At 43.4% G+C, this 16,305-nt stretch overlaps 1 protein-coding gene across 3 annotated transcripts in view; it reads left to right on the top strand.

Moving 5' to 3' along the window:
* Positions 1 to 16,305, top strand: part of TENM4 (teneurin transmembrane protein 4) — a 752,323-nt gene that overhangs the window by 553,542 nt on the left and 182,476 nt on the right. For all 3 annotated transcript variants that reach the window (XM_054015769.1, XM_054015770.1, XM_054015771.1), the window contains 2 exons: positions 385 to 599; positions 2,003 to 2,213. In XM_054015769.1, coding sequence (XP_053871744.1) covers positions 385 to 599; positions 2,003 to 2,213 — 426 coding nt within the window. The remainder of the gene's footprint in view (positions 1 to 384; positions 600 to 2,002; positions 2,214 to 16,305) is intronic.

Genomic DNA, 16,305 nt, shown 5'->3' on the forward strand with positions numbered 1-16,305 from the left:
GAAACTCACAATCACTACATTTTTTGATAATATAATCATTACTTTCTCCATAAATAACATAAATTAATGATGTGATGTGATGTAAGATGATTTATTTTTAACATTAAAATGTAATTTAACAAGCTCTGTTGTTATGATTTAAGCAGAGGGCCATTTGGGAATCCATATTGCTCTTCCAAGATACCTGTTTTCAATAGAAAGATGGAGCGTAGCCAGGAGTAATCCTATCCATTTTTCTTTCATAGTCATAATTGATGCATAATGTATTCTGAAGAAGTCAGCACATTGGTAGATCAATGTCAGAGATACCAGTTTGATCAGATTACTTACAGGACGCTAGGCTAATCCAAGGGGTTTTTTTGTTTTCTTTCTATGTCTCAGCAGGAAAGCCCAGTAGTTTCTTTCCAGAGGACACTTTTATAGACTCTGGAGAAATTGATGTTGGACGACGAGCCACACAGAAGATTCCTCCTGGTATCTTTTGGAGATCTCAGGTGTTCATTGACCATCCAGTGCATCTGAAATTCAATGTGTCTTTAGGAAAGGCTGCTCTGGTTGGGATTTATGGCAGGAAAGGCCTTCCTCCTTCACATACCCAGGTAACAGGAGCACATTTCAACGAACCAACTCTTACCTTAGAATTGATGTGCTTGTAGCTTGTACCTTGAAAAGGTAGATGGCCCCACTTTTTATTTCAGTTACCTATCTCAAGAATTCTGTGGGTTCATGGAAGGTATTGAGACTCAAATATTCAAAAATAGATGCCAACGTGACAACTGCAAACTATGCATTCACCAACATGAAGCACCAATTCAGATCCTGAATAAGGATGATTTCCTGGGTTGGAGCCGTAGACAGATAATGTTATACACCAAATATACAATTTTATTTGCACAAGTGCCTGATTGCATGTGTCCCAAAGTACTTGTATACACCCAAATCATGCATGGTGTGTGTTTATAGGCATGAAGCCCACTTTCGTTATTAGCGCTTATTATCAGGTGCTTCTGATTTGCCCATGAAACTTACTTTTTATGCTGAAATTTCCTATCCTAAAAGTGATTTTGGGAGGTATAGTTTGAAGATTATTTTCTGTGAGTCGTAAAAAAATGGTGAGTCTTTTTATTTTAGTTGTTAATACAAGTTGTAGATAACCTACATTGTTTGGATTTGACAAACTTGGAATGCTTGTTTTGCTAAGAACATGGCTAAGAAATAAGGAGTGAAATCTTGGTCCCATTGAAGTCAGTGGAAAATCTCCCATTGACTTCAATAGGGCCAGGATTTTACCCAACATCTATATAAAGAATGAAACAAGGGAAAAAAAATGCAAAAAACTAACTTTATGGTTAAGGTTCTATACTCACAAAAGTCAGGCGATTAAAAATTATTGTTACCGTATTAGATGCATTTAGACTTCATTGCCTGTATATGTTAAGAAATTAAAGTTAATATCATATAAAGTATTTTTAAAAAATTGCATTTATACAGTATGGGTCAAGTTGAAAACAATGGCTGATTCAACAACATCAGAATTTAGCTTTACATGTGCAAGAAATGGTCTTGTACTTGAGGTGGGAATCTCATTTTTTTTCTTTTACTTTTTTTTTATTGGTTTTAAGGTTTTATGAATTAAAAAACGTGTCTATAGTGTGTTGGAAGCATTAGAAGAGCTCCCACAGGTATGTGAGGAGCTGTGAGAGAAACAAGAGGAGAGGAATGGGTGGAGAGAGGAGACCAGAGAGAAGCAGATCAACAGATAGATAAGGAGATCTGGCAAACTACTGGGAACAGACACAATTCCAGTCATCTCCTTATAGGTTGAATCAGAACATGTCATGACTTACCAGAGGAAATATCATGTATGATGTTCCATAAGTTTGGGTGTCTTATTTTTAATGCAAAGCTCTTCTGCCCATCCTGAGATAGATCTGGACCAGGAAGCATGATCATTTTCTGGCATCCTGAAGTATACAATGAACATCTTTCCTTTGTGTTTCAGTTTGACTTTGTTGAGCTCCTTGATGGGAGACGGCTACTTACCCAGGAGGTGAGGAGTCTGGAAGGACCTCAACGGCAACCTAGAGGCTTTGTGCCAATGTCCAGCCATGAGACAGGGTTTATCCAGTATTTGGATACAGGAATATGGCATCTGGCCTTCTACAATGATGGGAAAGAGTCCGAGGTGGTTTCTTTTCTTACTACTACCATCGGTAAGGATTTACCATATTATTTTACCTAATCTATGTACCTTAAGGCTAGTTTCTCATACCCTTACTCACACTGAAGGCAGGTCTACACTACAGCCAGGATGGACGCTCTGAGATCGATCCACCCGTGGTCGATTTAGCGGGTCTAGTAAAGACCCATCAAATGACTGCAGATTGCTCTCCAGTCGACCCCTGTTCTCTACCCCCGACGAGAAGGTAAGGTGTAACTTGACGTAAGGCACGTCAACGCCAGCTGTGTTATTCACGTAACTGGAGTTGTGTAGCGTAGGTTGACTTACCGCAGTAGTGTAGACATAGCTTCAGTACCATCTTAGTCCTGGCCCATCTCATTGATTTTAATGAGACTACTTAGAGACTAAAGTACTATTCAGCATAAGTGAGGATATTTGGGCAATGATTGTTCCCTTGGGAACAAAACTGCACACAACATTAATGGTAAATACTGTAAGGATTAACAGATCTATGATGGCATGGACGGGGCATAACTGTATTAAAGCCCTATTTAAAAATTATGTTCTAGACAAGCTCCCTGCCACCGCAGATGAGACCAGAGTTATTGATTACAAAGGTGGCCCCTCCTCCCTGATCCTTCTATTTGGGAATTTTGATTCTGTTTCTGTTGGGCCTATATTTTTTTTCTGGCATGGAATTGAGCAGCTGTTCAACAGCACATAGCAGCATCAATCAGCAGTTTGGGACAGGAAGTGAGGAATACCGTATCTGATTGAAACTGCTGGCATCACATAATTACTCAAATTGGAGTTGGAGTAGGACACCAAAGTTACTAATTATTAATAAAGTTAATAATCTCTCACAGAAAGCACTATGGGAGGAGGGATAGCCCATTGTATGAATCTGTTTTATGCCTCATCTAAAAGAAAGAGGCTGAAATTTTCAAATGGATGGGAATTGGGTGTCCAAATCTCACCCAGGCTCTCCATCAGTAAAGCAATCAGTTAGCACCAGGCACTGAGTAACCACCACCTCTTCTCACAGCACCCTGGGATTCTTCTTCCAGCATATAAATATCACTCTGTCTGACCTGTCCCAGGTCTATATCCCTCTGTTTACAATCAGTCCTTTACCAGAACCTATTTCTGACTCCGTCATGTTTAATTTTATATTTGACTGACCTACTGAGCAGGTTCATACCCCCATATCCATTTTGTTGTAATTCAAATACTCCTCCATAAAACCAGCACTTAGCTTTCTTCTATCCACAATGATTGTTTAATGGATCTTTTTTCTTTACTGCATAAAGCAGGCTCATTCCAGTGTTGCCATTAATTCCTCTCCCCATTGAGTCTCAGCTGTCTGCAGTAGCTACCTGAGAGCTATGGGTTGCAATTTGTCTTGGCAGGTTAATTAAAGCAAAATCGTTAAGGTCCAATATGTAGTTTTACTTCTCAAGTTTATTTAGTAAACCGCTACTGTAATATTGTGTTACAATGAAAACTTAGAACATAAGCAGGCCTTCGCTGTCAGAATTCAATGTATTCAAGGCTGTTCACAATTAAGCAACACCAGAAATAATTGCTCTTTAACTTATTAAATGGAAGACTTATTCTGCAATGTGGTTTTATTAGTTTGCTTAGTTTACTTTAGCAAATTATTGTAATTGAAACAAATTTTACCTTTATCTGACACCTCTCATCCAAAAGGATCCCCAAATGCTTTTCATATAGTGGGTTCCATTTAAAAACGTTTCTTCTGTTCTGAAGGATTCTACCAGTTTGAGAGAGATTCCCCTGCAGATGGCATATGCCACTCAACCAGTAATAGCTCTCGCAATGGAAGAGAATTCTAAAGCATAATCACTGTACTTTTCAAACTGATTGCAAAGTACAAGCTGGATTCAGGCTCTTCTCCCTGCATCAATACACTCACACGGTGTAAGGGCAAGATACTGTGCTAATACACCCGTCAGGACTGGGTAAAGCGCCTTTAAGTGCTCTGCAGCTTCAAGATGGCCTGGTCCTCTGTGGTTAAGCTCACCCTAGCGCGCACCGTGGTTAGCCACATAACATGTGGCGCAGGCTGTGATCTTGTTTTAGACCACCTGTAAGGTGCCACCCACTACATTCCCCCATCCACCTTGAATTATTCTGCCCATTGCTGGCAGGAAGGCTCAAGGCTTTGCACTTCCAGCTCTGCCCCGCTTCCCCCATCCATCATGGCTAGCTTGTCTACATGGGTGCACTAGTCTGCACCAGAAGGGTGTAAATTCTAGGGTGCACTAGTGCGTTCTGCACTAACTGACCTGTGTGGACCCTGCTGGCATGCGCTAAAAGTTCCTTAGTGCAGGTTACATAGTACTGTTTGAAATGGGACTAAATTAACGCACATTTTCAGTATGCGCTAGCAGGGTCCATATGGGCCAGTTAGTGTGTGACACACTCATGCACACTAGAATTTACACCCCCTGGTGCAGACCAATGCACCATGTAGACCAGCCCTACTAAGATGGTGCAGGCAGGATTTTGCGCTGTCTGAGGAATCATTTCACCCACCAGTTGCCATATAATAATGCAAAGCCACAGTACATAGAAAGGACACAAATGACCCACTTTGACACAGGATGTGAAAACCACTGTGTCAAATGAGTTTAGAGTCTGAATTTTAGATAAGCACAATGTGACTGCCTGACAGGAATTTGACCAGGACACCACAGCTAAGCTAACGCCTTACAAAAAGAGAACTTTAATGGCCAGAAGCGGTCAGCGCCTTGCTTATATGGTCGTTTTCAACAGCAGCCTTTAAAAATATCTGCTGGAGGTTTCCTGTGAAATCATTAAATAGGACACTATGTATAGGAGAATCTCAGACCCTTTTCAGTGTGTTCATGAGCTCTGACAAGACATGATTGCTACCCTTTAAGTCCATAAATACTGTAGCACCTTATGTTGCAATTTCTGTTGACACCATAGTAAAGAGGATGCAGCAACCTGACATTCCAGGTTTATGAACCTGGGTGTAAAATTCCAGTGCCATATAAATATATCAAGTCATATGTGATGAGCAGGTTACATTTATGTGCAGGGAGGGGAGGTTTGTGTTTGGGTGGTGTTGAACTCTGATGGCTGTCGTTTGATTTTATTTTTGTGAGAGTGGCACATGGAAAACTCTCTGTTTGCTTATTGCAGAAATCCAAAGAAATAATAAATACAGGGAAGAAACATTTCAAATGTATAAGCATTATCAAGAAAGAGGCAGGATCTAGCAGTCTGAGCACAGGATTGGGAGCCATGACTCTCTATTTTTATCCAGGTGCTGACATTGACTCCCTTCAGGCTTGTGTATGTTGTTTAATCTCTCTGTGCTTCAGTTTCCTGCTCTGTAAAATGGAGATAATACTATCTATCTGGCCCACAGAGGTGCTGTGAGAATGAATTGATTGAAGATGAAAAGTGCTATATACCTACTAATTGTTCACAATAATGAGTAACAGTTAATAACAACCACAGACGGCCAAATCCTGCAGCCTTTTCTTGGAAAAACTCCCCTAACGTCAGTGGGAGTCCTGTTTGAGTATGTTACATGTTCCAGAATCAAACATTTTGGACGGATTCCGCTAAGTTTACCTTCTGCTTTGTAACTGCCCAAACCTTCAGTAAAATCAGTCAGCATAGGTCAGTTTCTCTATATTGCAACACTGACTGTAATTATGGTACACTACCTGTCTGGACTGATCATACTCTCCATTATTCATGTGAAAACAGGAGCAAAATGCGAGCAATCTGCATTCCCAGCTCGATGGCACATTTAATTTAGTAAAGCACGAGGCTGTGCCTAGTTAGAGTTTTGGAATCCTGCAAAGCTAGAAGGAAATCCACTCACTCAGTAGTATTGTCATTTGCTTTGATAGCACTTTCATCTTAGCCCGTTTCCTATAAGGAGGTAGATTTGCCTACCATAGAAACATCACAGCCAAAAGGATTGGACTTTGTCAACATCTTTTCCTATATATGCACCCTGGCATCACATGTAAACCGTGGGAGAATGCGGCATTATAATTCCCATCAAAACTCATGCTGATGCTAAATAATTGCAATTCGGGGGAGGGGGGAAAAGATTATTGTGGCATAGTTTTCAGCTTTTAATAACCTTTTTTCATTTCGTTCCCCTAAATTACAGCGCAAAACATCATAAAGGAATGGAGAATCAGTGTCTCTCAATAATGAATTAACCTTCTTGTAAATGACATTGGCAGCACGTTCTGAAATTTTTAATAGAAACACTTCTCTGAAAAGTGCCTTGTGGATTCACCTCTGCCTGACAGCAGTGATTTAGTCAGAGCAATCTGCTGTAAGTGGAATAAAATAGGAGGCTAAGGGAGAACTGGAGTCAGCACATCTGAGACAGAGATGTTGGCCAAAAATCTGTTCAGTGGAGGCAAGAAACATCTGAGAGCCTGAAAGCAGCCTCTGTGAAGTCAGAGAGGGAGCCTGTCAGCAGCTGTTCCCACTGAGCTGTAGCAGGATGGGCTATGTAGGGCCATGGAAAAATCAAAAGGAAGAAAGCATCCAGCTATGCGCTAGAGAGGGAGAGAGAGAGAAAGCATGTGGGAGGAGAGGTTGTCTGTTTACCGGTGCAACTTCATACCCCAGCAAGCAAAAGGAAGTGCATGTAGAACGCCCATTATGGGATGTGAGGTTTTAGCTAGCTTTTAGCTTCGGCAAGAGGCATGATTTAAGATTAAGAAAAGTACTGTCATTCCTCCTGCCCCCTCCGCTGCCCATAAAGAAAACTGCCAGTGAGTGCTTTTCTCCATCAAAGTACAAAGAGACCTAGAGGTTGTATTTATAGAGCCCAGTAAGTGTGCCCAGCACTTTACAGTACATATCAAAAGGCAGGCTCCTTCCTGCAGGAGCCTAAAATATAACCAAGCCCAGTACATTCCCTGGGACAAGAGTTCAAATGCAAGAAGGTGTAGAGACATTGTCAGCCAGGAGATCGACATAGGCATACGTCACAATAGTAGAGTATAGACTAGGAGAGAGAGGGTGCATGACTTGTCCTGGGTGCAGGAGGTGGCGCAAGAAATGATATGAAGAGTTCTGACTTAACCCTGTCTGAAAATTTCTCTGCACAGATTTCGGTATTTAGGTTGCTCCCAAGAAAGTCTAGTGGGAGTTTCTGTAACTCACACTTGTTTCAGTACAGTCAGTGCCTATGTTCCACCGACTTAGCCTCTTACAGAAACTCGGAATCCATTAGAGATTCTCACACCCTCTCTGTTGGTGTCTGAGAGAGTCTAAATGTACATGCGGAGGAGCCAAAAGAAGGTACAAGCTAAAATAGGATGACATCTGCTTTAACTCACCCCTTCTTCCCGCTCCTCAAATTCTGAGTTACACTAACTTAGACTTCCTTACACATCGAGAGAGTGGGTGTAAGTAGGTCTAAGGGAGCCTCGGTAGATGAGGATCTAGCTTACACCATCTGATCCATTCTTTCGGAGTTTGGCCCTGAGGCTCTCCTCCAGCAAAGCACTTTAGTGCATGCTTAAAGTTAAGGGCCCTTGAGTCTAAAGACATTGACTGTTTTCATCCACCTCACATTGCCTGGATGGGCCCAGCTATTCAGAAAAGCTATTTCCCTTTTATTTGCATGGTCAAAAATAAGTGTCACTTTTCCTGAGTCACAGCAAGACTTCTGAGCATTTCTGCCTCCTGGGGCCATTCTCTGGGCACATAGCTAAGAATCCTTCACTTCCTAGGCTCAGAGACATTTCCGGCTGCTCAACCTGTACAGAAAAACAATTGAAATTAAAGAAAAATGACGGGTGAGGAAAGTCACAACTTTACTTTTGCTAAACTATTAGTGGTACTTCGCATGGTCTGCAAATAGGTTTTGCCTTTAGCTCTGTGATTCCCCTTGTATGCCCTTGCTAACAGCTACTCCATTGGATGGCCTTTTTTGATTAGCCTCAAGCCTTCAGTGCCTTCTTCCTGGTACTTCGGATTCCTCCTGTTCGGTTCAGATACCTCCCACACAGGTTCCTCACAGAGTTTTAAAGCCCTGTCAGATTATAGTTAGGAGCTCTGTTCAGTTAAAAGACCAAAAAAACCCACCTCTTTTTTGTTCTCTTGCTGCCCTGTGATCAATCCCCTTCTGTGAAATCACAGACTCTGTATCCTGGGTTACCCCTCAACACCTTTGTTACTTCCACCCACATGGCATCCTGTTACTCTTTGCACAAACCCAGAGTCATCCATTTGTTTAGGATTTTTCATGTGAATTCAGTGGTCATGAAAGATTGACAGCTGTGCACACTGAAATCTTACATTTATCCTGTTACTAACAGGTTCATAATAGGCAGCAGTATTGCAAGTGTCTCTGCTACTCCACCACTATGTCTTAAACTAAAGCAATTACCAGAAACATTTTCGTCTAAGTCCCATTTTCAAAAGTGACTTAGGCACTTAAGCCTAAATCTAATTGAAAGTCAATGGCACTTAGGCTTCTAGGTGCCTAAACCTCTTTTGAAAATAGGATTTAGGGCATGTCCTCACTAGAAACGTAAGTCAGCCTATTTTAGGTCGACTTACTGCGGTGGTACATGTCCACACTACCCTTCTTCAGGAGCACTTCCACCAACCAAAGAGGGGCAGTGTGGGGGCTGAGACCCTGGGCCATCAGCTCCATATACTGCCTCCTGGGCTCTCGGTTCCCTGACGCAGCTAGGCTCCTGGCTGTGAGCTCCATGCCCAGAGTCTGAGCAGCTCCTGGGAGCCTCGGTGCAGCCTCTGGGCTCCCCGCAGGGAGCAGAGAGCCTCCGGGAAGTACCAGGGTTCATGGAGAGCCACCCTGCTGTACCAGGGCTCCCCATGGGGAGCTGGGAGCCTCCAGGCAGCAGCCTGGCTGGGAGTGGGGAGCCCGGGGGCAGCCAGGCTCTAGCTGGAGCCCTCCACCTGCCCCAGTGACAGCCCAGCTTTCTTGCCAATTTAGTCATCAGTGCTGGAGCTGTGAAATTGACAAGAATGACATGTAAGTAACACAGTTCTACACAGACACTGCTTCGCCCTAACTACACCGACATAAGCCACACGCCTCTCATGGAGGTGGAGTTATGTCGGCATAGTAGGGCACTTACATCGGCGGGAGCAAGGCTGTAGTGTGTACACTGACATAAATACGTTGACATAAGCTGCCGTATGTTGACCTTCCTGTGTGGTATAGACCAAGCCTTAGTTTCATAAGTTACTTAGGACTTTGAAATTGCAGCCTAGGCTGAAGCTCGGGCTCTGAAGCCTAAGGATGGGGAGTCAGCTTCCGAACTCAAGCTCCGGCCCGACTCGCAACTTCCAAGCACTGCCTTCACCGCTATTTTTAGAGTGCTAGCATGAGCCTGGCTAACCCGGGCCTGTCAGCCTGGCCTGGGAGGCTTATTGCCGCCAGCTGTGTACATGTACCCTGAGGCACTTTTGAAAAACTTACCCCACGGCTAGAGCTGAGACGGCAACTTGCTCTTGGCACCTATTCGGTCCTTGCTGTCTTTGAAGCATCACAACTGGTGCCAACTACAGTGGTGGTTTCTGTGAGGTAAATAAATATTTATGAAGAATTGGACTGACAGCCGTCATTTACACAGGCCACTGAGCAGCCCCTGATGGTACCCGCTTTTGGTCATTTCTAAACCAGGTTGAGTAAAAACTCTGGAATAGACGCTTTCTGTCCCATTACCAACCCTCCTAACCTGTTAGCTCCTCAAGAGGCTTGTTCCTTTGTGAATATTGTTATCCATCTAGGTATTATTACTGTGTTTTAAACTGTAATGGATGAATTTCAAAAGGTTCACAGTCCAGGTCTCAGATCAGCTGCTTATCCAATAATGACCCAGATCTCTTATCTCTGCAAAATTCATCTTGAAGCCTTGCAAGAAAAGACTTTCCCACACCGTTATAGCACTTCCAGTTACCCCTGATGGGTCAAAAGTAGCTGGGGGGAAGGGGTGGAATTAAAATGTAGATCCTTTAAAAAAACCTTTGTCTTGGGTCTAGAAATGGAGTTTTGTTCAGGAGGGAAATGTGGGGAGGGGCTTGTATTTTTCACACTGGCTTGCGTTTCCTTAGTTGAAATCCTCAGTGAGGTTCTTGTATGTTATCCTCAGGAAATAAGTGCCTATGTGTCTATCCAGGTAATTATATGGTCTTCCTCACTGTAGCATCTGAGTACCTCCTGTGACGGCACCACAGCCACCGTAACTCCCTAAATCCCCTCACTTGTGCCCCAGTCCTGCAGGGCTTCCAAAAACTTCCTAACTGTCAGGGTGGTTAAGCACTGGAATAAATTGCCTAGGGAGGTAGTGGAATCTCCATCGTTGGGGATTTTTAAGAGCAGGTTGGACAAACACCTTTCAGGGATGGTCTAGATAATACTTAGTCCTGCCTTGAGTGCAGGGGACTGGACTAGATGGCCTCTCGAGGTCCCTTCCAGTTCTATGATTCAGTGATTGCTGAGCATTCTGATTTACCACTGAAGTGAGTTGAGGATGCTCAGCGTCTCCGAATATCAAAGCCCATCTGTCTAGTTGCTCCGTGTTGCCTGTGATTTCCTGCAGACTTAATACTTCTCCCGGTTTTGAAGTCCTTTTCAGTTTCAGTCAGTGGCCAATTCCCATCCTGCCATTTGGCTAGTGTCACTGCCAGACAAACAACACGGAAAGCAGATCCCACACTGTTTCATTATTATTTCTGCCAGAGTTGTCATAGGACATGTGCGGCATTCTAGCTATACCGTGCAAATTGAAGTAGGCTGGCTGCGCTCTTGTCTAACACCTGTTCCGACGGTGCGCCATTCTGTCTGCTAAATGGGGCTTTCTTAAACAGCTGGGGCCCAAGGTGCTTCCAAAAACCTGAAATCAGACCAGTCAGTCCAAATCTAGGTCTTACATAGGATGACCTTTTTTTCCTCTTTGCAAGTGTCCAAAAGAATTCTTGCATAACAACCCTCGCTCCCAACTGATGGTGTGCATAATGGTTATTTGCAGGATCTTTGAGTCAGAAACTTACAGCATCTCAAATAAAGGGGAAATCTGTGACACATCTCAAAGATAATTAAGTAGTAAGAAACTGTAAAGGTCAGACACGTGGCACTAACAATTTTCACAGCCTCTGTTTCTGCATACAGTGTGTCTCTTCCTTGATTCTCTGAGTGGAAAGGCTACGTTTCAAAGTAACTTTTGGGATTGTCCCACTCTGTGTAAAGCTAGATTAGCAGTAAACCACAGATGGAATAATTAATTCAGCATCTGCTCTCAGGACAATTTTTTTGGCATGAATTCCTCTTCAGAATAGTTCTTGTAATTTCAGAAGACACTGCAGGAATGAAAAATAAATGTTGGTTAATGCACAAGGAATGTTCTCTCTATTTTTGATTAGTAGTTTGCAAGAGAAAAAAAGAGTTGTTTTTTTTAACGAGCTCTGTCTACATCTGTACTAACATGGGCTGGTATCCTTGAACTCCCTCAGTCACCCACTGCTTGTTCAATGTGCTGTTTGCAGCAGACAAGTTCTTTTGATCTGATAGAGTTTGTACTAAAGGTTTATTGATTGGGGTAATTACCTCAGCTTTAGGGTCAAGAAAAGGTTTATTTAATTCTAAAGTTACTTTTTTTATTTTGTTATGTTTCTTAGAACAGTGGAATTCTGCTTTAATGACAAGGCTTCTAGTGTTATCTGAAGCCTTCTGGAGACATTTGCAAATCAAGGAAACTCCAGGACATATGGTTTTAGTTTTTGCATTTTTGTATATAGCTCTGTCTGTATGTCCCAGGCTGCAGGCTAATGTAAGCACAGCTTGTTTTATTCCTGTGTCATATTACAGTGCTGCTTGACTTTTAATTCCATTTATGCTCTAGCAGTAAAGAGCAAAAATATGGGTTCTGAGAGTTGCTTGTATATTTTGGCAAACAGAAGGAAAGCCCTCTTTGTGTTGGAACAACGGGCTTCTTATTGCTTAATTTTCAAATGTCTGTGCTTAAAAGGTACCCGTAAAATATGTGCTTGGATGCACGAGCAGGTAATTGAGCACATCCGTCGGGTAGAAGCCAACAGAGGGTCAACTTCTCCCAACAGTTACAAGAGATTTCTCTTGTTCTTTGTAGAGGGGGAAATGGTCACCACCCTGCTCCCTGCCCCTCTCATTCCCCTCACTGTGTGGTAACCGTTGGCCCATGGTGATGTTTTAACAATGACCGCTTTTCTGCATGCACAAATGCATACGTAGTGAACTCATGACTCCTTTCTTTAATCCTTACAGCACTCTCTGCACGGTAGATACAGTAAGTGGTGTCGAACCCATTTTATAGATGGGTAAACTGAGGTACAAGGTTAAATGATTTGCCCCAGTTCACACGGCAAGCCACCTGGAGAGCTAGAAACAGAACTAGGAATTCAGACACCACCACCCCCTCCCGCTTTAAAAATGTAACCCATTAAATGTTTGCCATTCTGGGTACTGCATCCATAATGTATTGGCCCAAGTCTGTGTAAAGTGAAAACGAATTTATTTTTAATGTACCTAAAATGATAGCACTGCTTTATTTAATGACATTTATTTAACTGAAGCAGTCCACATTTGAGGGCGTGAGTGCGTGTGGGTGGGTGTGTGTTTTTCCTAGAATATGTACACACATTCACAATATCCTTTCAAACGAGTCTCAAAACCAGCTTTAGCCTTGCCCCAAGCTACAAGCACAGAAAATGTAACATACTGAACTTCCCATTTGCTAGTTTAAACCTTAAGGCTGAATAATTGTTGTTTCCTATATTAGTTTGCAACAATTTATATGAGTGAGAAGGGACAAAAAAATTTCAGTAGATTTATGCTTGCAATCCCTTAGGCAAATCAGGGATATGAGAATGTCATTTATTGGACCATAATTCAGATTTTGAAATACGCCATTCGCAGAAAGAAAGGAAGGAAAAGAAACATTCCCAAGGTATGGTCTAGAAAGAGCAGCAGGTCTCAAACTTTAGCAACCCGAGGACCCCCATTTTGATTTTAAAATTTTCGCAGACCCCCAAACCCCTCACTCAGCCCCAGGCCCTGCCCCCACTCCACCCCTTCCTCCAAGGCCTCACCCACACCCCACATCTTCCCGCCCCTGCTCCACTCCTGCCTCTTCCCCTCCTCTTTCTGCTCCCTCCCTCAAGCGTGCCCTATCCCCACTCCACCCCTCCCTTCCAGAGCCTCCTGCACGCCACTGAACAGCTGTTCCCCAGCATGCAGGAGGCACTGGGAGAGAGGGGGAGGAGTTGATCAACAGGGCCAGCGGCCCCGGATATGATTCCGCCCCATCCCCTGAGCGCGCCCGTCCCCGCTCCTCCCCCTCCCTCCCAGTGCCTCCTACATGCTGGGGATCAGTTGATCATCAGGACCCGCAGACCCCCTGGAGTGTCCATGGACCCCAGTTTGGTCTAGAGCACCATTGTCTTACATGCTAGTTGCAGAGGTGAATGTGGTACCCTCATTATACATAGGAACTGCACTTTAAAGATTCCCTTTCACCTAAGTAATGTGGGAACTGTGTTCAAGTAAGTGGGCTTTATTACACCCCAGGAACTCCATTTGCTGAAAGTTCCTTCCAGCTAGTTTATGACATATGTGATAAATGAGTAGGTAAGAGCGTCTGAGATAGATCAGAGATTTTGAAATGGTCCCATGCAATTCCTTAAGAACTGTAATTTGCTGTCCCTTCTGTGTCTTTCTTCAGTGTTCGTGTGTCTCTTAAGGTACCAGAGTAGAAATTGTGTTTGTTGTACATCACTAAACAGCAGAGGCACACAGGGAGAGATTTTCCAAAAGCCTGCAAGGCTGCCCTAACTCTGGTCCAGGTCAAGCCGATGGGAGTTTGACCATTGACTTCAATTAGAGCAGAATTACCAATGACTTCAATGGAGGCAGAGTTAGGCCAATGCTCAGTGCTTTTGAAATCCCACCCGTTGTGCTTCCAAGCAAACAGCGGCCTTCATCTATCAAGCATTCCTCGCTGGCAGGATTTCTCTGAAAAAGGAGAGTGATGAACAGGAGAGATAAGCATTCTCCCAAACCAAACCTTCCCCTCTTTCCAAAACCAGACTCAGATCAAACCTTCTTTAAGCTTCTGAAGTGATTGGGCTTCCCCCATCCCATTTCCAGATTCCAGCTGGGAATAGAACCAGAAGTTCTAAAAATATGTCACGAAAGGCTGTTTGTGCAGCTTTTCCAGCTGGTTTGGAACTAGATGTGCTGAAATACTGTGAAGAAGGTTGCTCTTGCACTAAGCTGGTATGCTGATGAGGGCTCTATAAGTAACTAGAAAGTATTTGCAGCCAGGACTAGAAGCAGAAGTGCTGAAATCTCACATGATGTGCGGCCTTCGGTGGACTCAGACAGTCCAGGTAGTTTGGATAAGCAGTCCAAGCTTTTGGACGTTTATCCAAACTGATCCCAGACTCCAAACTTTATGTACTTCATCATTCTGCGTTTGAAACAATCCAGACAGCAGAGTCACTGCTGCATTGAGCAGGAATGTGCTGCCAATAGGCTGATGGAAGTATGGGGTACCTGCCATTAAAAATGTGTCTCATTGGTTCCAGCAGAGAAGGAGTGTAGGGAGATCAAAATGAAACTGGATGGTGTGATTATGGTACTTCACATTGACTTTCTGGGGAAGCATTTTAAAGGAATGTCTTCCCAATCCTCTGTTCCTAATGTAGCTTCCTGATACCTGCATGTGGAGGTTAGACCTCCAGTGGGATTTGAGAGTAAAAAGGGGGGTTACATACATGGATCTTTAATTAAATCAAACCTCCCAACCTTCAGAAAAAAAATCAAAATCTGGCAAACCATCAAGTGGCATTGTAGTATCAGCATCAAATTAGGTGTCCTGCAGAAGAGGAAACTGAGAATGATCACTCAGAAATAATGACTGGGTTTCCATGATGCTGTCAAGACATTCACAATCCCAGCTGCCAGGTGTGGATGATTTGAACTAGAAAAGTAAAAGGATTCTAAAATACAGATGAAGCAGAAGAATTGAAATTTCTGCAGGTGCAGAGAGGAAGGAACCAATCCTTTCAGACTTCAAATTGGGAAGGAAAAGGAGGAGCAAGAGAATATTGGATCCAGCATGTCTGCATTTGCTTTAGTTGTGGGGTCTTTTATTTACCCACAGTATCAATTTTGAAATTTCCAGGTGTCTGAAACCTGTTTTATCTCCTCTCGCCTCCATGATCCTGTGTTAGTGTCATTATCAGAATTACTGTAGCAGTTGACAGTCCTTTCGATTTATAATTCCACCAGAATGAATTTCATTGAATAGCATTGTTTCCTTAGAAAGCAAATGAACCCCCAAGAGGTCCCGATGTGCTGGACAGATGAAATTATGGGTTGTGTTCACTGAGGGTCAGAATCTTCTTCAGCTTTTGCTGTCTTTTGCTTCCCAAGGGCTGTTATAGTACTTGTTAAACAGGGAAAGCAGTGATGAGGCTTACTGTGGCTGAGAGCAATTATTGCAGTGAGAATATTGGTGTGAATATTCCCCTGGGCCAGAGGAAGGTCAGAGAGAAGGTGGTTTGCTGGGGCTGGCTGGGACCCGGGCAGCAACACAGGGTTGCTGAAACATAAAAATGACCACACAAACACACAGAGCACAGCGCTGTGCCAGGGCCTCTGGTGGGAGAGGAGGGCTGCGGAGACCCTCTATGTCAGTGTTACTCCACTGGAGAGTGTTGGCGGCGGGGTGGGGGGGTCTTATGCCTTGGCATCACAGGCATAAAAGAGTTCAAGGGGCAATGATGAACTGGGCTCACGGGTCTGACTCCCTGCTGCAGTCATTCACACTGGTGCAAAGCAGGGGTAAAACACAACCAGATCAGAATGGACATGTTTGTTGCTCCCTTTACTCAGGTTTAAAGGACTAGAGTGGGGGCAGTGCTTGTGGAGAGTCAGTCCTAATGGCTTCCTGCCTGGGCATAACTGGGTTTATTTACTTAACTTGTAAAAATCCATCTGTGGTAACCCTTGGGATCACGTACAGCTGGTTGGTTGGTTGGTTTGTTTAATGAAAGCATTCATGTTTGTAGCA

Source organism: Malaclemys terrapin, chromosome 1, assembly GCF_027887155.1.
Source record: "Malaclemys terrapin pileata isolate rMalTer1 chromosome 1, rMalTer1.hap1, whole genome shotgun sequence".
Classification (NCBI taxonomy): domain Eukaryota; kingdom Metazoa; phylum Chordata; order Testudines; family Emydidae; genus Malaclemys; species Malaclemys terrapin.